General features: G+C 37.8%; 1 protein-coding gene across 1 annotated transcript in view; it reads left to right on the plus strand.

The window, feature by feature from the left end:
- The window catches only part of LOC127419720 (LIM domain kinase 2-like), a 54,816-nt gene that overhangs the window by 18,234 nt on the left and 10,497 nt on the right, over positions 1–26,085 (plus strand). The window contains exons 3-8 of the mRNA XM_051661376.1: positions 3,199–3,334; positions 15,699–15,808; positions 16,795–16,986; positions 17,842–17,947; positions 20,752–20,966; positions 25,491–25,677. Of these exons, the coding sequence (XP_051517336.1) occupies positions 3,199–3,334; positions 15,699–15,808; positions 16,795–16,986; positions 17,842–17,947; positions 20,752–20,966; positions 25,491–25,677 (946 nt within the window). The remainder of the gene's footprint in view (positions 1–3,198; positions 3,335–15,698; positions 15,809–16,794; positions 16,987–17,841; positions 17,948–20,751; positions 20,967–25,490; positions 25,678–26,085) is intronic.

Here is a 26,085-nt window from a genome sequence, read left to right on the forward strand (position 1 = left end):
CCTTACCGTATAAATGTAGATTTATCCCCTCAAGGCTTGCCATAGAATGTGAATGTCCATATGCATCTTTCAGTGGCCACGTTTACATACAACCAAATAATCCATTTAGAATCCGACTGATAGCTCAATCAGATTGAAAAGCCATCATGTAAACACAAAAATGATCCGATTGAGCTGGATCCGAATAAAATTTCCATCTGATTGAAGGGGGTGGTGTAGACCAAAAATAATCAGATTAAAATAAAAATATTAGCCATGTAAATATTTGAATCCGGCTACTTTCTCAGTTGTATTCTAAAATACCTTTTGCTCATGCTCAGATGTGGTGCGTATGTATGTTTATACGTTATACTCTTTGCAGGAACCTACAAAGCAATGACAAAATGCATTATTAAGGGTATGCAGACTCGCACTTAATATTCTGCAGAGCACATGATCTTTCATGACATCACGTAAAGCAAAGAATGTTGTATCATTCTTAATAGGGACTTGAAGCATCAGGTGCGGTTACGGCGTTCTGTGTTCCATTGCGTGTACACGACTTCACTCACTTCCTGACGTCGAAACCATAATTTCTAAAGCATTTCTTTGCCATAGTAACAGTCGATCGTACGTGACAGATTAGGAAAGTAAATGTTAGATTATGTTTTACAAGAAATGATGCAAAGTGAACACAGTAAATAGCCTAAACATACTCCTCAAAGTTTGTTAAATTACACACGGTTATAGGATTTGAATAAAAAAACCTCAAAAATATCGGTAGACTATTAATAATATTATCAAGGTTTTAGAAGTAGGCTATTTATATCGTACAGGAGTAAAACTCTTCTTCTGATAGTTATTTAACACTGCGAGCATCACTTCTCTTGCTGTTTTAAATAGCCTACCCTTTTTTTTTTTTTTGATGATTAAATGCTCCATTCCGCCATTATTGCTTAGTGATTTTTGCGTAGCGTGCCATCCGCAGATGTTGCTTAAAGTCCCTATTATTTTGTTTCCATTCCACATCTGTTAATTCCTTTAAGGACAGCTCTCACCCACCTGTCTTCGTACTCGCATCCAGAGATGCCTGCGGTTAGATTGGAGGAGGAATGGGCATGAGGCAAATGCATAAAGTCAGACAGGTTATTAGATGCTGCTTCTAATTCTTCATTTGCCAAGTAGAGTGAGTAACATAAGAAGAAAGCTTTTCTGTTTTTTTTTTTTTTTTTAGATAACAAAGCAAAAACACCAATTACGGACTTTGGTGCCATTCTCACTTTCTCAGCCTTTCTCTGCTTCTTCAGAATGCAACGACTGACACTCTTTGCATGTGCAGAAATTTGGTTCAGAATACATGTAATGCACATGTAAACGAATATTTGTATCAGATTGCAAAGTTTAGTGGACATATAAACAGTACATTCAGAATCTGCAATCCGATTGAATTTATTCGGATTGACGTAAGCATAATGTAAACATAGCCAGTGAGTAAAGGATTTATGTTCATCAAAAAACACTGTTCTGATTTTATTAGTCATTTTAGTGAAGGAGAACCCCAGAAAAATGCTTGGTGAGAGAATCACTATGGATAACAATCTGCATTTGTGATATACGGCTGTGAGTGTGATCGCTGATGATGTTCAGATCAGTGTGACATCTTGTCGGTTCTTCAGTAAAAGAAGCTTATTGGTCACTTGCTGAGAGTGCTCGGCGACAGAGATTTTTCTAGCAAGTTTGAACTGCTTTTCCATTTCTCAGAGCCATTAACTCAGCTGGGAGTGCAGATGGTCAAGGGATTAACAACCTTCAGCTGGCAGATGCTAATCCTAGTTCTGTCTGTGACCTGCTGGCCGGCGATTATGCAAATTAAGGTTATGCCTGAAAATCACTGGAAAAATCGGCTAGTGTGACACCAGCTTTACTGGCCCAAGTTTAAAGAACCCACCTGCAAGTTTACATGATATTGTGGTCCCTTGACATGGCTTGGGTCTCTCTTTCAATGAATGTCTATGGGATTTTTTTTGTCCGCTTCATTGTTCACCAGGTAAAATTAAGTCTGAACACAGAAATTAATAGCAAACCTTTGCTCAAGCTGCACGATTTGTCTGAAGCACAAACAGTGTAGGATGAATTACATGCTAAAGTTTAATACTTAGGGTTATAGGTTTGCTCAAATCCCCAACCTTAAGTATGAGCAATAGTAATAGTGATGCTTGCCTTAGCAAACAACACTACTTTAGCAGCACACAAACAGTGAATAAATGTGGCAGTGCTTGGTCTAGGCCTATATGTAGAGGAAATATTTGGGGCATTTATCATGGTAATGCTGTCTGCCTTTAAGGCTGTAATTTTTCCTCTAAAGTTATGCACCCCTTAGGTGTTTCACATCTGGTGTACTGTAGGTCCCAGTAACCCCACCTCTGGCTAGTTTGGCAGTACAAGCTGTGGCATGTAAAGAGGAACTTTTTGCTTTTCACGCATCCTTCCTCGTCTGTCCAAGACAATAGTTCCTTTATTGTTTTAAAAAAAAGCAACTAGTTTGTAGTTCAATGTCATTAATTAGGCCTAAGTAGATTTGTTGATAATACTTGAAAGCGGCATAGCTTGTATTCCGACATCAGGTTCCAATTGTAGGTAGGGTGGCCGACAGGAGAGTTTCATGACCAGCTTTGGCTCACTTCCCAAATTCCTAAACTATAGTGTTTGTGTGTGTTGCGCATTCTGACTTTGTCTCAGTCACGAGTGGATGGATATTTCTGTGTGCATGCTTCTTCTTTGACATCATTTACTACTTTTGTAGCTTTCTCTCAGATATGTTTTGCCAGATTATGAGAAAAGATTTCTTATAAGTGCAATGAGCCATGTGGCTCATTAATGTCACTATAGTTGCTTGGCTGAGGCAAAAATCAGCCACAGATCTTTGACATAAAACCTCACGGCTTCCTTCCATGTGCTGCAAACATTCAAATAGCTTATGGTTTTATTTTACATTACCAAAGTAAGACTTTTCAATTTTGGGTGAACTATTCCTTTTAAAACGTACTTTTTACAATTGAAATTCCAATGACATCATGAACAAATACCGAAAGCAGTCACACGCTCCGGTAAGCAAAATAATCAGTCAGAGGCCCTGTCCTGGAGAGCTGATCTAATATCAGTTGCTCAAGGGAATTTCTGCAAACAGTATGTTTAACTTTTCTATTCTTGTTCCTCCAGGTGTTCTGTGTGCTTTGATCTCCTGACAAACTGGTACTTTGAGAAGGAGGGGAGGCTGTACTGTCACAAACACTACTGCGAGAAGTTCGGGGAGTTGTGCCATGGCTGCTCACTGCTTATGACGGGACCTGCTATGGTACAAAAAACATTTGTTTTCTGGTTTGTCTTTCTGAAAGATTGATTTCATGACTGCATAAATCACTCACTATGTTAGTGTTTTACTGCATGTTGATAAGGTCGAAAAAGTAAATAAAAAATGCTGCACTTGTCAGGGGCAAGTGCATTCTGGGCCATAGCTCTGACAAATATACTTGAATTTGAATGTAACAACAAACGTCTTGTTTTGAGTGGAATTGTCAATTATTTTAGTAGAACTTGGCTTGTGTGTACTTCACATAATCTGTGTCTTTGATTGTTGAAATCAGACGACCATACTGAAGTTCCATGAAGTATTGTATCTATGGGCTTTTTTTTTTTTTTTCAATAGGATGGTTATTTTCTTAAGTATATTCCAGGTTCTATAAGCTCAATCGACAGCATTTGTGGCATAATGTTAATTACCACAAAAATAAATTTTGACTCGTCTCTCCTTTTCTTTAAAAAAAAAAGAAAAGAAGCAAAAATCGAGGTTACAGTGAGGCACTTACATTGGAAGTGAATAGGGCCAATTTTTGGAGGGTTTAAAGGCAGAAATGTGAAGCTTATAATTTTATAAAAGCACTTACATAAATTCTTCTGTTAAAACTCATGTATTATTTGAGTGGTAAAGTTGTTTAAATCGTCATTTTTTACAGTTTATAGGGTTTGCTTACATTACATCGTCATAGCAACCAAGTTGTAAAATTTTAAAAACTTTACACAGAAAAGGTTGGTAAGCGATTTTACCACACTAAAACCATGTTAACATGCATATTGTTTAGGTCTTGTGTAGGGGTCGACCGATAAGGTTTGTTCAGGGCTGATAACGATAGGGCTGTCACGATTATGAAAATTGGCTGATGATTAATTGTCAAACAATTAATTGCGTTTATGAATATTAATTGTCTGTTTTAGGGCTGTGATGATTAATTGTCTCGTTAAGGGCTTTCACGATTAATTGTCATATAAATTGTAATATTTTTTTAAGGTGAGCTTTTTTTCTGCATGTGTGCTTCATACACTAAGAAGTCATTTCTACATATTTAACTTCAATATATATATATCAAATAATAAAATAGGGATAAACAATGATTTTCTTTTTAAGGATTTAAAAACGTATGAATAATATGAAAAGAATGTTTTAAATATCAAAATAGTTCTAAATACTTTCAATATGTCTCTTTTTGGTTAACTTTAGTTTTGGTCAATTTTACATTTACACTTGTTTTTTGAAATCATATATTTTAGATTTTTTTTTTTTAATAAAAGGTAAAATATATTTTATATATTATTATATTTATATTACATGTTTATTACTATGCAATAGTAAAATATTTCTTTCCTAATTTCTTTCACTTGTTATTTTAATGCTATTTTAATGTTTAAACTTACAAGTCCTTTGAGAACCTTTTGAGATTTTGTTTCATCATTTTATCTCTCCACAGAAATAGAGTAAGTGTGCCTCTCCTCTTTGTCACTGCGTGTCATTAACACTGTGTGTGAACCAGGAACATTTGCCATTACACGATCGTTTAAAGTGAAACGGGAGCACTCTGTGACACTATCAAAGTTTATACTTGTTCATTTATATTTTCGCGGGAGTTTGACGCGAACCTCTGCTGACAGCGTGTGCATCAGAGCGCTTCGCACTCTTCAGGACAGGAGCTAGTTGTCCTCCGCGGTGTGTCTCAGTGACCCTCCGACTCGGAGTTCAACTGAATGACACACAATTGTGCCGTTCATGGCATTTATACAGTATATTCGCTTAAAAGTCCCTTATTTGAGTATTGAAATTATGATTGGAATTTGAATGCCCAATAATCAGACGGTTCAGCCCTAGATACCGATACCGATCAAGAAGACTGATAACCGATATTTGGGGCTGATATACATTTGCAGTAAAAATTTAAATTTTCAGTTAAAAAGTATCTTAAGAACTGGGTAAGAATGAGGACACTGTGGCCCAAAGACAACCAAAGTAATGGACTATGGGGGATCTTCAACTGTTTATATATAGATAGGAAATATAATGTAAGTAAAAATCTTAATGAACCATTTTTATATTTTAAAATGCAAATCTACCAAAAACAAACAAACAAAGTACATCTAAATAGAGCAGTTTAAAAATACTGTTGGCTATCGTTAAGTATAAAGGGGCAGACTATCAAATAATGGAAATGATTTTCATCATAAGCAGAGAACTTGTCATTTCAAAGTTTCTCCCAAGGTTATTTTTCTCCATTAACCAACATCTTATGGAGTTTTGTGTTCTTTGCCACAGTCGCCTTCAGCTTGCTCACTGGGGTGATAAATACAATTATTATTTAATTACTTATTTTTAAACACAATTCACAATCATATTTTATCAAACTACACAATGATGACTCCAAGACATTATAGATATTACAGTTTCATTTTCTGTTAATGCATGATCTTCTGTAAAGCTGCTGTGAGAGGATGTGTGTCGTGAAAGGCACTACACAAATAAATATGACTTTACTTTCTTACCATCCATGTCAGATGATGTTATCGCTGATTAATTTTCACAAAATGTAAACAAAAATCTCTGTTTATTATCAGTAGGCTCAAAACATGAAAATCGTTTCTAGTCTAAAGGTGCTCTGGAACCACGATAAATTGTCCTGTCACAAACCGCTTAGCTGGACCTTCGGAGTCATATCAGACACATGAATATTGTTTCACTTAGCGTCATTTTTGTTTTCAGCTGTGTATTTTAGCGAAAGATGCTGGTATCATCTATATTACTGCTCACTGTATTTCTCAGCTATGATCTACTGTCTTTAAAATAACCACGGCTGCAGCTCTACTATGCGGCGCCTCATGTCGCAGGGTGGTGGAGAGAGGCAACGCGTGCTGAGCGCGAAAGGGCATTAATGAAGCGTGTTTGGTGCTAGAGAAAATATTCAAGCATATAGCACTAAAAGATCAGTGCTATCTACGCCCCAGAGCACTTGCGGTGTACACTGCTCCGTTGTTTTGTCATGCTGCTAACCTAAAGTGTAGAAACGGTGAGATGGGGCAACCATTGTCATGATGTCTGGTGGTCCTGATGGAACAAATCCAGGGTTCGGACATGGACTGCGGTTTGCTAATTGGTGACTAGGAATGCCGCGATTCTATGGTTTTACTATTAACCGTGATCAAAAATGTCACTTTTAACCGTAAGAATATAGAATCCACGGTTAAAGGGGGCCTGGGTAGCTCAGCGAGTATTGACGCTGACTATCACCCCTGGAGTCACGAGTTCGAATCCAGGGTGTGCTGTGTGACTCCAGCCAGGTCTCCTAAGCAACGAAGTTGGTCCGTTTGTAGGAAGATAAAGTCACATGGGGTAACCTCCTCGTGGTCGCTATTAGGGGTTCTCGTTCTCAGTGGGGCACGTGGTAAGTTGTGCGCGGATCGCGGAGAGTAGCATGAGCCTCCACATGCTGGGTGTCTCCGCGGTGTCATGCACAACGAGCCACGTGATAAAATGCACAGATTGACTGTCTCAGAAGCGGAGGCAACTGAGACTTGTCCTCCGCCACCCTGATTGAGGTGAGTAACCGCGCCACCACGACCTACTAAGTAGTGGGAAAGTTTCAAATTGGGAGAAAAGGGGATTAAAAAAAAAAAAGAAGAATTGATGGTTAAAAACCGTGAAATGCTTTATTTACACGTGGCAAAAATGTTATATATATATATATATATATATATATATATATATATATATATATATATATATATATATATATATATATAATATAAGTAAAAAAATTTTGGTGTAAGCCGAGCTCATTTTCTTGTGCCTGGGTGGTTAGGGCAGCTGTTGCCATGGTTACGGACGGTGGCCGTGTGGTGCTTTAATGACCAGATGTCCGGGACTCAACGTGAACTTTCAATTCAAGTGAAACTGAAGCTTAAACACATGAATTCCAAAACATAACAGAGGAATTCAATATACCAGACTCATATCCATCAAAAAAGCGACTTAAATCGGCTGTTTGGCAGCATTTAAATGACTGACTGAAGACGACAGATGTAAAACAAGCAGACAAAAGTCATAGAATGATACACATTCTACAAATGGGACAGGATTTTCCACTAGTCATCCAACAACAAACTAGTAAGTTTAATATTTTTAGCTGTGGTGATTTTAAAGTGATGAATTAAAGATGCCACTTTTTGTAATGTTTAAGCGTGCTGACAGCGTGCATTTGCGTGTAGTTTCTATCAGCAAGTAAACTTGAAAAGTTGTGTCTAAATTGTCCTCATTATTTAAAGCATTGCTTCTGTACAAATTCACTGCATTCAACAAAAAGGGTCAATTTTAGTCATGATCGGACTTTAAATCGCCTGCTGTAAGCAGTGTTCCCATTATTATGCATAGTCCACAGGTTTATTTGTGAGATGCTGTGGACTGTATTTTTATAGAGTCTGTTGCCTATTCTTTTTGTTGGGGAGTCTGACAGACAACGATTGCTTTAATAAACTGATGCAAAAGAAAAAAACTTTTGAATTCCATGAACTACTGTGCATGTTGCGCACCCACAATAATCTTACATTTAGACTACGGACTTTTGAAGCACTCTGGTTACATTAAATCACATCACTGAGCTCGGGATGTGCATAAGCGGTGTCGTGCCCTAGATTGGAGCGATGAGATGGGTGAGATATACCTCCTATTTATTTTTTTTATGTTTTCTTATTGTAGGACTGCCCTTAGCATCCACATATCCCCCAAAAATACATCCACTTAGACGTTCAGTTGTTATATGATATGCATTTTTTGTATCAGTGCTGTTGTATACTAAGAAAATGTGCAAATAATCTTAAAGCCGGTTAACAGCGAAATTTTATTTATTTATTTTTTCCTCAGATGGAAATCTAGCCGTTAAAAACTCACAGGCGGCATCCCTATTGGTTACTGCTGGCATAGAATATTGTGATGTTTATTGCAACTTCAGTATCTGCTTTCTTACCTTTGAAAACAGCTTGTCCTCTCAGTGATTCGTCTTTCTTTTGCTGATTTCCTCTTTCCAACCTCTCCCACACAGATACGGAGTACAGTGTTGACTGGCCATACTCGTGATATATAGCCAATCCGATAATACTGTGGGCAGAACATTGAGCTAGACTACAAGCAGTAACCTTTCAGAAACAGGTGGTGGCATTAGAGCCAACTGAGCGCATTTTAAAATGTATCGGCAATCAGATCAGACAAAATAAGGATTCTGATAATTAGAAAAATTATGAATATCGGATCTGATTATTGGCCAGGCCATTAATCTGTCGACCCCTAGTCTTGTGGCTATATTTTTGAAACTATGAGTATTTTAATGTTTACGGATTGGCCCCATTCACTTCCAATGTAAGTACCTCACTGTAACCCAGATTTTTGCTCTGAATTTTGTCTGAGTGATCAGATTACAAAATGTTTAGACTTTGTTTACATCTGTATTTAGTGGTGCCCACTTGTGATCGGATCACCCAAAACAGGTACCAGGTGTAAACCGAGGTCATTGTTGCAAACAGTGTGTTTATTTTCTGAAAGAGTTTCAAAACATTCCACGGAAAGAGTAAAGGAACTGACTATCAATCAGGTAGATGGTCAAAAGGTCTTGAAACCACAGAAAGATTTCACAAGGCAAAGACTAACCTGTGCAAAATGCCATTGTCTCATTCAATAAATATTTACTCAGCTGATGTTTATTGAAGACAAGAGAATCTCAATGAAGGCAAGTGTTTTTCATAGCACTCAAGTGGTCATTGATAAGATAAAGCGTGGTGGACAATCTTTACTTTTAAAAGCTTTTAGACTCACCATTCCATGTTTGCACTCCTAATTTGAGCAGTGAATCACATCTGAGTGATGCTTGTGGGAGGAGAAATTGCAAAACACAGCGTTTGAGAATGAAGTCCTTACCTTATCTTTGGAGTCTAATGTATTCCACCCCAGCTATGAGGTCAAATGTAGGGTCTTATTGGGATAATGCAGAGGTCAAGACCTAAGATTGGATGGAACTAACTGGATCCTAATAGATGGATTCAATCCTAACTGGACGGAACCAATTTCTCATAGATGAATACAGCAATTAAAACTTGTAATCCTCATTCACCATTCACTTACATTTTATGGAAAAAAGAGAATGGCCTCAGTCTTGTTGTATCATCATGCATCTGGAATGCCTTTGCATGGGCTTTCAATGAGGAGCTTTGTCATCATAACGCTAATGGAAGCCTTATCAACATGAAAGTGAGATTGACGAATTTGTCTCTAATGTAAACAAATCACTGCTCACCGAAAGGAGTTTTTAATTAGATTAATAGAGGACCTAAAATTAACTTTGGAGAAAGAGAGAGGAGAATTTGCCAGTGAGCAAAATGCATAATGGGCCTTTTCTGTTTTGGCTTAGGGATGCCAAGAATTTCTGGTCAGGGGTGAGTTGCCAGTTGTGGGCTCAGAAAGCACAAGCAGCGGGGTGTTAAAACCTCTGAAAGAAACCACGTCCTCACAGCTAAAGTGCTTGTTGAAATGTGTTTGTGTCAGACTAACTCTCCATGATAATGTGTGTTCTAATGAAGATTCTAGAACAAATACTAAATTTGATGGACTAAAACTCTTTACTTTGGCTGCCCTCATGAAATCTTCCATTGTTCAGTTCAGATTCTACAGTAATTTTGTTCCTCTCCAAATTTCTGGATCTAAAGCTGCTCCATCTGGTAGAGTCCTTACACTAAATTCTGGCAGCAGAGATCATCTTGATTAAGGGAGCTGTGATGTTAAGCAGTGGTTTTAAACTGTGGTGGGTCACAGTGGGTCTGTTCTGGATGTGGAAAGCAGAGAAAAAACAATGCTAAATGCAAATAGGCTAATAGTCAGTTACATAATCATACGTATTTTGGATATGAAAATTAATTTTCTTATCAACTTTTAAAAGGGAGGAGAAAGCGTTTTCGGTATCTTCATTGTTGACGTAAAAAGCGGCGCATCCAATCAAACTTCACAGTATTTTGGTGCAAATTCGTTGTCACTTGAAGCAAGCCAAACTAGGCACATGCCAACATGAAAAGGTTATGTGACCTCCTTGAAAATCCTAAAACTATGCAAGGCTAGACCCAGGCTATATTAAGTAGGTGTTCACTTCCAACACCGATTACAATGTGTTTTGTGTGATTAATAATTTATATGCTGTTAATATAATTTTATTTATTTATTTTAATATTATTCTATTGTTATGTAATAATGGATAATATTACTACGTTTTAATTAACGATGCACTGATGTATCGGCCAATAATCGCATTGGCCGATTAAAGTAATGCTGATGTCCGCGCTATCTAACATCTGCCGATTGTTTAACAATAGCCTATGATCAGGGCTGATTACTTACTGTCAATCAAAAGGAAATAACCACTAGTGAACCACTTGTTTTGTTTATAACCAAGACCAGTTACTCTAAAACATAGAAGACATGTAGAGACAAAGAGAATAAAATTATTATTTTAGTTTCTTTCAAAGTTGTGTAATTAAAGGGATACTTCACCCAAAAATGAAATTTCTCTCATTTTCTCACCCTCATGTCATCCCAGATGTCCATGACTTTCTTTCTTCTGCTGAATACAAACAAAGATTTTTAGAAGAATATCTCAGCTCTGTAGGTCCATACAATGCAAGTGAATGGTGACCAGAACTCCAAAAGATCCAAAAATAAGAAAGTCAGCATAAAAGTAATCCATAAGATAATAAAACTCCTTTTTTTTTTTTTTTTTACTGTACATCTTGACAGCAGTCTCCTTGGCAGTCATGATTTCAAGCTTGATTACACTTCCTTAGTGCCATCTAGCATTCTGCGCATGGGTCAAGCACTAGAAAGTGTAATAGAGCTTGAAATCATGATCGTGCCTAGAGACTGCAATGACAAGATGCTGACTATATCTCCTTTTTGGGGTTTTTGGTGTTTTGGTCACCATTCACTTGCATTGTATGGACCTACAGAGCTGAGATATTCTTCAAAAAATCTTTGTGTTCAGCAGAAGAAAATCATGCACATCTGTGATGGCATGAGGGTGAGTAAATGATGAGAGAATTTTCATTTTTGGGTGAATTATCTCTAATGATCAGTGATTTGAAACAAGGTTGCATTAAACAAAAACAGAACCAACAAACTATCGGTATCTGTATCAGCAGATGTTGTTCTAAATTATTGGATATCGATATCAACACACAGTTTTTGCATCAGTGTATCTCTAGTTTTAATGATTGATTTGATTTTTTTTTGTTTTTGTTTACTTTTGTGCAATAAATGACTTTAGTACTGTGTTGGGTCACCACTTGATGTCCAATCTAAAAATCTGGGACTTACGCAAAACCAGTTGAAACTTTTAAAAAAGTCTCTAGTTTCCCGTTCTATGTTCAGTGAGTTCTAAGGGAGAGGCAGCTCTTTTGCAAAGCAGTGCTGGGAAACAGGCTTTCACACATACACACTCACACTTCGCAGTAACACACAGGAGGGTGTGATGTTGCTGCAGTAGTGTTGGTACAAAAGATTTGAAACATCACCCTTACTCATAGGTTAAACTGAGTGTCAAGCAGTTTAACTAACTGCCCTCAGGCAAGGCACTGTAAAAGCGGACTTAATTTAATGTTATGATAGACAGAGTCATTTGTAACGGATTTGCCCGATACCTAGAATAAACGAGACCAAAACCAAGAAGGTTTAAAGTTCTCTAACTGCCAGTCTGCATGTTCTAAATCGATTGTTGATTGGTTTTGTCCGCATGCAGAGGCGTGGATTACCCAGCCAAGACATTGCTCAAGAATTTGGTTAGTCAAACCCTGTGATCATTGATTCACAGCTCAGTGAACATTTCTGCTAATCTGTCTTTTGTGGTTGATGTTAAATAAAACCTCAGCGTGATCTCATACTTTCTCCATCCAAGCAGAAATGAGAAGAGCCAGAGGGTTATTGTGCAAATAATTTTCCATTCAAAATAAGAAGTTAGAAGTTGTCTTTTTGCCGTTTCATAACCCTTTTTGATTGACTGTTTCATTTATATTGAATCAAACCTCATAATGCATGTTTTTTTTTTTTTTTGCCGTGTCAGTACAAATGATGTTTTCTTAACGGTGGGTGTTGTTTTAACCTCTAAGAACCAGGAAGAAATACTCGGGTTAACCCTTTGATGCATGACTATTTTTATTTGGCTTGTGACGTTACATGCAAACCAACATGGGTGATTACCTTTGACTCTTACTCATATTCTATGTGGCTATCCTCCTTTATATGTCATTCTTTATATAAAGTTGTGCTCAAAAGTTTGCCTACCCTGGCAGAAATTGTGAAATTTTGGCATTGATTTTGAAAATATGACTGATCTTTTATTTAAGGATAGTGATCATATGAAGCCATTTATTATAACATAGTTGTTTGGCTCCTTTTTAAATCATAATGGTAACAGAAATCACCCAAATGGCCCTGAACAAAAGTTTACATACCCTTGAATGTTTGGCCTTGTTACAGACACACAAGGTGACACACACAGGTTTAAATGGCAATTAAAGGTTAATTTCCCACACCTGTGGCTTTTTAAATTTCAATTAGTGTCTGTGTATAAATAGTCGATGAGTTTGTTAGCTCTCACGTGGATGCACTGAGCAGACTAGATACTGAGCCATTGGGAGCAGAAAAGAACTGTCAAAAGACCTGCATAACAAGGTAATGGAAATTTATAAAGATGGAAAAAGACATAAAAAGATATCCAGACCCTTGAAAATGCCAGTCAGTACTGTTCAGTCTCTTATTAAGAAGTGGAAAATTTGAGGATCTCTTGATACCAAGACAAGGTCAGGTAGACCAAGAAAGATTTCAGCCACAACTGCCAGAAGAATTGTTCGGGATACAAAGAAAACCCACAGGTAACCTCAGGAGAAATACAGGCTGCTCTGGAAAAAGACAGTGTGGTTGTTTCAAGGAGCACAATAAGACGATACTTGAACAAAAATGAGCTGCATGGTCAAGTTGTCAGAAAGAAGCCTTTACTGCGCCAATGCCACAAAAAAGCCTGGTTACAATATGCCCGACAACACCTTGACACGCCTCACAGCTTCTGGCACACTGTATTTTGGAGTGACTAGACCAAAATAGAGCTTTATGGTCACAAACATAAGCGCTATGTTTGGAGAGAGGTCAACAAGGCCTGTAATGAAAAGAATACCATCCCCACTGTGAAGCATGGTGGTGGCTCACTGATGTTTTGGGAGTGTGTGAGCTCTAAAGACACTGGGAATCTTGTGAAAATTGATGGCAAGATGAATGCAGCATGTTATCAGAAAATACAGGCAGACAATTTGCATTCTTCTGCACGAAAGCTGCGCATGGGACGCTCTTGGACTTTCCAGCATATATACATATACACACACACACACAGTTGAAGTCCAAAGTTTAAATACACTTAGGTTGAAGTCATTTAAAACACATTTTTTAACTACAGATTTAATATTAGCAAACTATAGTTTTGTCAAGACATTTAGGACATCTTTGCACATGACACGAGTAATTTTTCCAACAATTGTTAACAGACAGATTGTTTCACTTTTAATTGACAATATCACAGTTCCAGTGGGTCAGAAGTTTACATTCAATAAGTTAACTGTGCCTTTAAGCAACTTGATGTCAAGCCTTTAGACAATTAGCCAGTTAGCTTCTGATAGGAGGTGTACTGAATTGGAAGTGTACCTGTGGATGTATTTTAAGGCCTACCTTCAAACTCAGTGCCTCTTTGCTTGACATCACGGGAAAATCAAAAGAAATCAGCCAAGACCTCAGAAAAAAAATTGTGGACCCCCACAAGACTGGTTCATCCTTGGGAGCAATTTCCAAATGCCTGAAGGTACCACTTTCATCTGTACAAACAATAGTACGCAAGTATAAACACCATGGGACCACGCAGCCATCATACCACTCAGGAAGGAGATGCATTCTGTCTCCTAGAGATGAATGTAGTTTGGTGTAAAGTGCAAATCAATCCCAGAACAACAGCAAAGGACCTTGCGAATATGCTGGAGGAACAGGTAGACAAGTATCTATATCCACAGTAAAACAAGTCCTATATCGACATAACCCGAAAGGCTGCTCAGCAAGTAAGAAGCCACTGCTATTGACTCAGTTACACCAGTTCTGTCTGGAGGAATGGTCCAAAATTCCAGCAACTTAATGGGAGAAGCTTGTGGAAGGCTACCCAAAACGTTTGACCCAAGTTAAACAATTTAAAGGCAATGCTACAAAAATACTAACAAAGAGTATGTAAACTTCTGACCCACTGGGAATGTGATGAAAGAAATAAAAGCTGGAATAAATCATTCTCTACTATTTTTCTGACATTTCACATTCTTAAAAAAAGTACTGACCTAAGACAGAGAATTCTACGATCTTTCTACGATTAAATGTCAGGAATTGTGAAAAACTGAGTTTAAATGTATTTGGCCAAGGTGTATGTAAACTTCTGACTTCAGCTGTATATATACTGTATATAGTGACAACATAATTTGATAATAGCTGACAAATGGTGATCAGTATCTGAAATTAACTTCTGTTTCTATTAAGATTCATTTTAATTTTTACCTTTCACGATGGCATTTTTTTTTTCTACTGAAGACTACTATTTTTCTGCTCATCACTAGATAACTTGGAATTAAATATTATGATATGTATAAAATGTTAGATAATAGATTAAAAACACAGAAAAATTTACTAAAGAGGCATTTCCCCCCGCATTTGAAGTCCTTTATCCGATTTATTCATTACTCAGGGTCAAATAATGTTTGAGAGTCAAAGACACCAAAAAAAAAACTCCAAAAACTTTTCTGATAACAAAAGCCTTTTTTTCCCCCTCTGAATTGTTTATTTTCTGAGAAGATCTAAGGAGAGAGTCTTGGAGAGAGCCAGCATTAAAGAAGAGATGTAAAAGGAGGGTTTAGACCAATATTGACATACATAATGTGTTTAAAGGGCATTGGATCATTGGTTACGAAAGGAGCTGGCAGCATTATCACCTCTGATAACAGACAGGCCCAGAGACTTGCAGGTGTTAAAGAAAGCCAGCACGCACGCTTATGTCACTGCCAAAGAACGCTGACTTAACAAAATCAGTGTACCAACACTAAACAGATGAAGCACAATAAAAACATCCACAACTACCTGGTCTTGACAGACAGAGAGATCATACACTGAATGTACAGGAGTACTGCTGTAAGAGTATAACAGGAGCACTGAGGATTTGCTGTTGGGATTTTCAATGTTCCATTTGGGATAAAAGCGTTTTGTGGTGTGCTGATCTGCCCTGGGCTTTTGTTTGTTTTAGGTGGCAGGAGACTATAAATACCACCCCGAATGCTTTGTGTGTTTGAGCTGCAGGGTGGTGATCGAGGAACGGGATACCTATGCCTTAGTGGAACGTGTTAAACTCTACTGGTGAGAAACTTTACACATTTCACATCCCAGCTGTGCTTGGGACGACACTTTACATATATTAAATGCAGTCTCTACTTTAACTTCCTAATCTGTATTAAGATATGTTTCATGTTCAATACAAGTTAAGCTCAATCAACCGCATTTGTAGCATAATGTTGATTCACAAAAAATTATTTCTACTCGTCCCTCGTTTAATTAAAAACAAAAAACAAAACAAACCGTGGTTTTAGTAATGGAAGTGAATGGGGCCAGTCCATAAACATTGAATTACACACTTTCAAAAGTATAGACACAAGATGTAAACATTACACGTTAACATTATTTTTGTGTGATTTAAAATAATGAATTTACCATCTTATGGCATTTACCAGATAATAGGGTTTACTAGCCTAATGTTGCCATCACAACGAAGATGTACTGTTGAAAATAGCTTTACGTACAAGTTTAGCAAGCAATTTTATCACACTAAAATTGTTAACACAGTGTTTGTGGCTATACTTTTGATACATTGTGTATTTGAATGTTTAAAGTCTGGCTCCCATACTAAATGCCTTACTGTAACGGCAATATTTGCTTTTAATAAACGAGGGACAAACCAAAGTAATTTGTGTTAATCAACATAACATTATGCCACAAATGCTGTCAATCAAGCTTAACTTGTATTGAACCCGGAATGCTCCTTTTTAACCCCAAACTCTACTGGTGAGGAAACTTTACACATTGAATCCAAACAATGCTGATGAGAAAACTTTATATATATATATATTAGCTCCAGACTCTGCGAGTGAGAAACCATATTTGATCATATTAACACCACATAGCAATTTTAGTTTGCTATTTTCTTTTTTTGTGTTCTGAAATGCAAGTGTTGACACATGCTTTTGTGAAAAGTGTTTTGTAACATGTCTAGAGATGTCTTGGTCTTGTCAGGTCTTGTCCTTAAAGTTCAAAGTGTTCAGTTTCATCAACTTCTCTCTCTCACGCAGTGGTAAATGCTACAAGCAGGTGGTCCTGACGCCAATGTTGGAGAAGCGTGGTTTGGCTGACTCCCCAACAGACCTGCTCCCTCACACAGTGACTTTGGTGTCCATGCCGGCTGCCACCAATGGTAAACGGGGCTTTTCTGTCAGCGTCATTAGAGACTGCACCAGTGCCACAGCCAGCGTACAGGTCAAAGAGTAAGTGCAGATCAAGACCGAATGGGTGGAATTATTCTGCATTTTCAGTGCTGATTTTGGGGGGAAATCTGTGGACCTCTTAAAATTAGATTTGATCCATCCAAAAGTGTATAATTTCTGTGAAATTATCTAATAAGACATAATATTAAAGGTATAGTTAATCCAAAAATGGAAATTCTGTCATTTACTTACCCTCACGTAACTCCAAAACCTCTATGACTTCCGTGGAACACGAAGAGAAATTTAGAAGAATGTCTAACATCGCCTTTTGTGTTCCACAGAAATTAAAATTGTTAATTTCTGTGTGAGCCATCCCTTATATTAATAAACACGCAAGGGGCGAGAGATGTATAGAACTTTGTCAATGTTGGCCCTTCCAATTCTGCTGAAATCTGCTGAGTTTTCTGTGGAATTTTGTGGTATTGTGCGTGGGCCTTGTAAAGACATCCCAATAAACACATGAATTAACACAAATACTTTTCATGCATTCCCCACTCACTCTACTTTGAGACTTTTGGAAGATTAAATAAGGGAACGTTTGGAATAATAGAGGCTTACTGAAGAAATTTATTTATCACCTCACCAGATTCACCACAATGCAACCACACCCCATGCCAGAGACACTGTTAATGCCACATGGAATGTGTTGCATAACTGTGGTGATAGTACTGCTCGTGTTGAATTAAGGGCACAAACTGCTAGTTTTCGGTTTTAATCCCCATGCACGCAAAACCATGTTGTTCTTCATTGTTTCCCCTGTTTGCAAAACCATAATAGAAACTGTGATATTTACCTCTTGTCATTCTCAAACTGGCTTTGATGAAGTAACCCACTCAAAACATCTTATCCTTACAGAGTCAGAGGGATGCATATTAGTCCAGAGGTTCGGAATGCCATCCACGTTGGGGACAGGATCCTGGAGATCAATGGATTGCCTGTGACAACACTAATGGAGGAGGAGGTATGCTTCATTTTAGCACCAGCACGTTAAATTGAAAGTTCACCCAAAACTTCTGTCATCATTTACTTACCATCATGTTGTTTCAAACCCATATGAATTTTTTTCTTTTGAAAAACACAAAAGAAGACCGATTGTTTAGCAGATTGTTTGATCTGCTCTCTTCCATACAAAGAGAGTGGACCAGAGGCTGGCTTTAAATGATTTTATTTTATTTTTTTAAATCCCACCATAAAGTCATCATAAATTTAGCCCATGCGACTCAAGTCTTCTAAAGCCATCCATTAGCTTTGTGTGAGGAACAGACTGAAATAAATTTTTCATTGAAAATCTTGCTTGACAGTCATGGTCACCATTTACTTTCATTGTATGGAAAAGAGCAGCTTCGCCATTATGGCATAAATAACTCATTTTGTGTTCTGCAGAAAAACACAAAAGTCCAAAGTCCTACAGGCTTGGAACAACATGAAGATGAGTAAATGATGAAAGAATTATTAAAGTATTGCTTTAATATTAGCTTTGATGCCAAGGGGTGCGGTGAAATCGTGACAACGTTAAACGGGTTGAAGCATTGTAACAATTACGAGGAATTGCACGGTTGGCTTTTGGAATATAAACATTCATACCATAGCTTGCCCCAGTACATACAGTGACGCTCCTTTCATACCACGATAATTACTTGAACATGGTCATGTACTGACATTTGCACTACACCCTAAAAACAGGCTATTTGTTATATGGCTTTGATGTGTTTTTTGATGTTGCCATTTAACTTGTTACTCTGGTTATAATGCACATCACATATATTAAGTGCTTCGTTTTCATCCATTTGTAGTGTTTTTGTCAAAGCTAAATGCTTGCAATAGATTTATGGATGTCTCTGAAACAAAATAGTAACCAGTGTTTTTTTTTAATAACATACCACACGTCCCCTTTCTGCTGGTCAGAGTGGATTGTGAGGGAGGTTAATACGCTCGGTGACCTATATGAGAGTGGAGTGTTGCGATCTTTTAAAAATTTGGTTCAACATTTTGGGATTCCCAGATCTCAGTTTTATAGGTATTTACAGCTGCGCCAACTGCTCTGTACTGTTTTTGGGATTAGCACCCCAAATCTATTTTGCCCCTAAAAGCGGCAGATACTCTGGGAATGGTAATTACTGATTTTGGAAAAGGTCAAGAGGCATCAGTGTATTACTCCCTGCGAATTCAGAGATGGGGACGGAGCTTTAACTACTATCAAGAGATTATGGGAGATTATTGGAGGAGGGAGTGTGGGCTAGGATTAAAAAATCAAGAGATGCAAGCTTGCACCTTATGCAATTCAAGATTTTACATAGATTTTATTGGACCCCCTCTAGATTGTATAGGCTTGGTCTTAAAGACACACCCACCTGCTGGCGATGCCAATCGGAGGATGGAGACATGGCCCATATTTTTTGGTGGTGTGTTGAGATCCAGGAGTTCTGGTTGAAGGTTCAGAGTTTTGTGTGTGACGTGTTGGGCACTCGGGTTTCGTTTTGCGCCGGACTCTGTGTTTTGGGTGATGGGGCGATCATCGATGTGGGGAATAGACACATGGAGAGTGGGTTCTGACATGTGTGATGATCATCAAGCAGATTCTTTTGAGGGGTTGGAGGTCAGCTGGAGCGCCCCCATATTGGGAGTGGTGCACGGAGATGGGGAGGGTGGCCGCTTTTGAGAAGGTGTCATTTGGAAGACGGGGTAACTTGGATTTGTTTGTTAGGAAATGGGGCAACTATTTGGAGTTTTTGGAGGGCTCTCGGGGAGGGGCGGTGGAGTGAGTAGTATTGTTTTAAATGTGTATGATTATTATATTTTTTTTTGTGTGTGTGTCTGTGTCTCTGTGTGTGTTTTGCTTTTTATTTTTTTTATTTTATTTTTTTTATTTTATTTTATTTTTTGTGTATATACTTGTGTGTGACCACAGGAATGTTTGTTGGGGGTGAGGGGTGGTTGTGGGGTTTAAATGTTGATTCTATGTATATATGTTTTGCTTTATTTATTGTAAGAATCAATAAAAAAATTTAATTACAAATAACATACCACATGTATTCATGTCTTTGATTTTGGCTATTAAATGCATACCTGTGTTGGGATGGTTGTGTGTATAGATTGAACAATTTAAAAGCTCTGCATTCTAAAATGAAAATTCTGTCATCATTTACTCACCCTCATGTTGTTCCAAACCCGAATTACTTTCTTCCGTCAAACAAAAGAACGTAACAGAAGAAATAGTCATATGGGTTTGGAACAACATGAAAGTGAGTAAATGACTTTGAGAATGTAGATCATTCACGGGGCAATCCTCGGAAAGGGCTTCTTTGGACAGCCAAATATAGTGGAGTCCAGCTGTTGGAATGTAGTAAGATATTCATTACTGGGTATCCACATTTGTTGGCCTGAAAATATTGAATGTCATTTCAAATGTATTCCACAGTTTCAATGCATTACATAATCTGGAATTCAATGTTGGTATTGTGGCCATATCTTTTGCCCCATTTAGCAAGACATTTTTGTGTGTGTAAAGGCACCAGCTTTGACCGGGAGGAAAAATCTATGTTATCTATGTGAACAGCACTTGTGTAAAATGCTCCAGTTAACATTCTTTATTTATATATATATATATATATATATATATATATATATATATATATATATATATATATATATATATATATATATATATATATATAACTTTTTTTTTTTATAAAGCCATTTTACAGCTTTTCTTGTTGCTTATCAAGAATGGTGGTTGTGAACTCAAATTCTGATTGGACGTTGCAGGTGGAGGATCTCATCCACCAGACCAGTCACACGTTGCAGCTGTTGATCGAATATGATCCAGTCAGACAGCGTCTGGACCGACTCCGCCTGGGCTCATCCCGTAACCAGCTGGGTGTCCCTGCAGTGTCCCGTATGCGTCTGTCCTCCCCAGCAGATGCTGAGATTGAGCGGAGTGACTCTGTGGACAATGGGACATTAAAGAGGAGGTCCCTCAGGTAGCTTTTGTCATCCAATCAAGTCCTAGCAGTGGACTTAAAAAGATTTAGAATGCAGAATTGACTTTCTCAGTGCAATACATTTAATACTGCATCCTTACCAGACGTGACGCGAAAGGTGAATGGCGAAAATGCTGCTTAACACTGCACAATCACTGCCAATCAGAACATATTTTATGTTTAATATGCAGTTATGTGGAGCAGGATTTCAGATCAATGAGATTTCACTGTTGATGAAGCAACTCACTGCAATGTGAGAAACAAAAACCAAGCGACCAACAAAATATCCCATGACTTGTCGTTTGCTGGTCGTGTCATCGTAGGACAAAATTACATAAAGATGGCTTTTATCATTTATTGCTTTATTGTGCCACGCCTGGTTAGAACACCTGCATTCCTGTAAATAATGCAAAGAGATGCATTTATTTATCGATACCCATTGCGCATGGAAATAAAGAGATGTTACAAAGTTATATTTCTGTATATAATTTATATCAACTTGTAAAATCTCTGTATTTCCATGTCTGGTGGAATATATACAGTACTGTGCAAAAGTTTTAGGCACTTAAGATGTTTCACAAAAACATTTGTCTTAAGATGGTTATTAATATCTTCAGCTTTAGTGTGTCAATAGGAAATATACAATTTAGACTCCCAAACATTACTTTTGCAAATAGAAAAGACTAGAATAGAAGAGCAGGGTGCTCTGCAAGAGATGGCATTGCCCCCACAGAGCCCCCCACTGAACATCGAGTCAGTCTGGGATTACATGAAGAGACAGAAGCAATTGAGCCTAAATAGATAGAAGAACTGTGGTGAATTCTCCAAGAAGCTTGGTACATCCTATCTGCCAACAACCAAGAAAAACTGTGTCCAGGTGTACCTAGGAGAATTGGGGCTGTTTTAAAGGCAAAGGTAGCCACACCAAATATTGATTTAGCTTTATGTTTACTGGACTTTGTATGATGTTAATTGATAAATGAAAGCTATTTATGGCATTATTTTAAGACATCCTGAATATGCAACATTTTTCACAAGTGCCTAAAACTTTTGCACAGTACTGTGTGTGTGTATATTATATATATATATATATATATATATATATATATATATATATATATATATATATATATATATATATATATATATATATATATATATATATATACACACACACACACACACACACACACACACACACACACACACACACACACAGTTGAAGTCAGAAGTTTGCATACACCTTAGCCAAATATATTTAAACTCTGTTTTTCACAATTCCTGACATTTAATCGTAGAAAACATTCCCTGTCTTAGGTCAGTTAGGATCACTACTTTATTTTAAGAATGTGAAATGTCAGAATAATAGTAGAGATTGATATATTTCAGCTTTTATTTCTTTCATCACATTTCCAGTGGGTCAGAAGTTTACATGCACTTTGTTAGTATTTGGTAGCATTGCCTTTAAATTGTTTGTAATTGGGTCAAATATTTTGGGTAGCCTTCCACAAGCTTCTCACAATAAGCTGCTGGAATTTTGGCCCATTCGTCTAGACAGAACTGGTGTAACTGAGTCAGGTTTGTAGGCCTCCTTGCTTGCACACACTTTTTCAGTTCTGCCCACAAATTTTCTATCGGATTGAGGTCAGGGCTTTGTGATGGCCACTCCAATACCTTAACTTTGTTGTCCTTAAGCCATTTTGGCACAAATTTGTAGGTATGCTTGTGGCCATTGTCCATTTGGAAGACCCATTTGTGACCGAGCTTTAACTTCCTGGCTGATGTCTTGAGATGTTGCTTCAATATATCCACATAATTCCTCATGATGCCATCTATTTTGTGAAGTGCACCAGTCCCTCCTGCAGCAAAGCACCCCCACAACATGATGCTGCCACCCCCATGCTTCACGGTGGGAATGTTGTTCTTCGGCTTGCAAGCCTCACCCTTTTTCCTCCAAACATAACAATGGTCATTATGGACAAACAGTTACATTTTTGTTTCATCAGACCAGAGGACATTTCTCCAAAGAGTAAGATCTTAGTCCCCATGTGCACTTGCAAACTGTAGTCTGGCTTTTTTGTGGTGGTTTTGGAGCAATGGCTTCTTCCTTGCTGAGCAGCCTAAGGTTATGTCGATATAGGACTTGTTTTACTGTGGATATAGATACTTGTCCACCTGTTTCCTCCAGCATCTTCACAAGGTCCTTTTGCTGTTGTTCTGGAATTGATTTGCACTTTTCACACCAAAATACGTTCTCTAGGAGACAGAATGCATCTCCTTCCTGAGCGGTATGATGGTTGCATGGTCCCGTGGTGTTTATACATGTGTACTATTGTTTGTACAGATGAACGTGGTACCTTCAGGCATTTGGAAATTGCTCCCAAGGATGAACCAGACTTGCAGAGGTCAAATTTTTTTTCTAAGGTCTTGGCTGATTTCTTTTGATTTTCCCATGATGTCAAGCAAAGAGGCACCGAGTTTGAAGGTAGGCCTTAAAATACATCCACAGGTACACCTCCAATTCAGTACACCTCCTATCAGAAGCTAATTGTCTAAAGGCTTGACATCATTTTCTGGAATTTTCCAACTGCTTAAAGGCACAGTCAACTTAGTGTATGTAAACTTTTGACCCACTGGAATTGTGATATAGTCAATTAAATTTAAACAATCTGTCTGTAAACAATTGTTGGAAAAATTACTCATGTCAAGTAGATGTCCTAAATGACTTGCCAAAACTATAGTTTGCTAATATTATATCTGTGGAGTGGTTAAATGAGTTTTAATGACTTCAACCTGAGTGTATGTAAACTTCTGACTGTATACACTGGTGGCCAAAATTTTTGAATAATGTACAGATTTTGTTCTAATGGAAAGAAATTGTTACTTTTATTCACCAAAGGGGCATTCAACTCTGTATAGTCAGAACATTAATAACGTGAAAAATTACTTTTACAATTTGAAAAAAAAAAAACGTAAACTACTTGAGTTCTCATCAAAAAATCCTCCATGTGCAGCAATGACAGCTTTGCAGATCCTTGGCATTCTAGCTGTCAGTTGTCCAGATACTCAGGTGACATTTCACCCCACACTTCCTGTAGCACTTGCCATAGATGTGGCTGTCTTGTCGGGCAATTTTCATGCACCTTACAGTCTAGCTGATCCCACAAAAGCTCAATGGGGTTAAGATCCATAACACACTTTTCCAATTATCTGTTGTCCAATGTCTGTGTTTTTTTTGCCCACTCTAACCATTTCTTTCTGTTTTTATGTTTCAAAAGTGGCTTTTTCTTTGCATTTCTTCCCATAAGGTCTGAAAATGTTAAATATTTTTATCAAATATTGAAATGAAAGGTCTTATATAATGTTCATTTTGTATCTTACTGTATTATATACTATATTATGTATATTACCTTTTAAAACTACCTTGATCTTGCCATGAAAATAGCCAGGGATGCTGATATGGCAATAACAGTAATTAAGTAAATCACATAAGGCCTATGCCCCTGAGTCTTCTCTTTACTGTTGTACATAAAACTGGTGTTGAGCTCTGCGTTTTAAAGACAGCGGTGATGAAGCATTATTCCCATCAGGTGTGCTTCATTCACCACTGTCAGAACGAGGCTTATTAATTATGCACCTCTTCTCACTTTCCTGCCCAACTCCTGTTATGAGCCTGGCTGAAGTGCGGCCCTAAGAGGCGGGGTGACGATGATGAGCCGGAGGGACGGATCATTCCGCCACAACTGTTGTACATGAAACTGGTGTTTAGGGGGTATAATTCAATGAAGCTGTCAGCTGAGGACATGTGAGGCATCTATTTCTCAAACTAGAGACTCTGATGTACTTATCCTCTTGTTTAGTTGTACATCTGGCCTTCCACATCTCTTTCTGTCCTTGTTAGAGCCAGTTGTCCTTTGTCTTTTAAGACTGTAGTGTACACCTTTGTATGAAATCTTCAGTTTTTTTGGCTGTTTCAAGCATTGTATAGGCTTCATTCCTCAAAACAATGATTGACTGATGAGTTTATAGAGAAAGCTGTTTCTTTTTTTGCCATTTTTGACCTAAAATTGACCTTAAGACATGGCAGTCTATTGCATACTGTGGCAACTCAAAAACAAACACAATGTTAAGCTACATTTAACGAATCAGATAGCTTTTAACTGTGTTTGATATAATGGCAAGTGATTTTCTGGTACCAAATTAGCAATTTAGCATGATTACTCAAGTATAAGGTATTGGGGTGATGACTACTGGAAATGGGGCCTGTCTAGATTTGATCAAAATGAATTTTTCAAATAGTGATGGTGCTGTTTTTTACATCAGTAATGTCCTGACTATACTATGTGATCAGTTGAATGCCACTTTGGTGAATTAAAGTACCAATTTCCTTCCGAAACAGCAAAATCTAAACATTATTCCAAACTTTTGGCCGCGTGCGTGCGTGTGTGTGTGTGCGTGCGTATGTATATATATATAATATACTTGAGTTTAAACAGAATTAATACTGCTGTCTGTGTGTTGTAGACGTAGCAACAGCACCTGCAAGTCTCCAGTCTCTGCATCTCCTAAAGACCCCCCGGTCTTGACCCGGGATATCGGGCGCTCTGAATCCCTCCGCTCCACCTCCAGCTGCTCTCATCGTATCTTCCGTCCCTGTGACCTCATTCACGGAGAAATCCTTGGAAAGGGCTTCTTTGGACAGGCCATCAAGGTGAGCTAATGCATAACAACATTTTCCCATTTGTGCTACCACTCATTTTCCTGTGTATTGCAGTGAATAGGATGTAGGACACTGGTTTTGAATAACCTTAGTTCACAGAGCTGATCTTCACTTCCTCATACTGTGTACAGATGTGAATCGCAAAGAACTGAACCATTCTTAATCATTCACATTCCATTGGAATAAATTGTAGTTTCAAAACTATTCCGTTAAGGATTTATTAGACCGTCTCAAACCGATAACTTATGATTTGTTAGTCTTTTTGACCAATTTGTTTAAAAAAAACTGCTCATTAGTCATTTATTTTAAGAATCAGACTATGCTGGTCACGTATGCTGGTACATGGTATAAAAGCATTTTAGTACAGTGCTCTGTTTGCATCAGAAGAAGAATGCAGAT

This window comes from Myxocyprinus asiaticus, chromosome 3 (assembly GCF_019703515.2).
Source record: "Myxocyprinus asiaticus isolate MX2 ecotype Aquarium Trade chromosome 3, UBuf_Myxa_2, whole genome shotgun sequence".
In the NCBI taxonomy this organism is placed as follows: Eukaryota; Metazoa; Chordata; class Actinopteri; order Cypriniformes; family Catostomidae; genus Myxocyprinus; species Myxocyprinus asiaticus.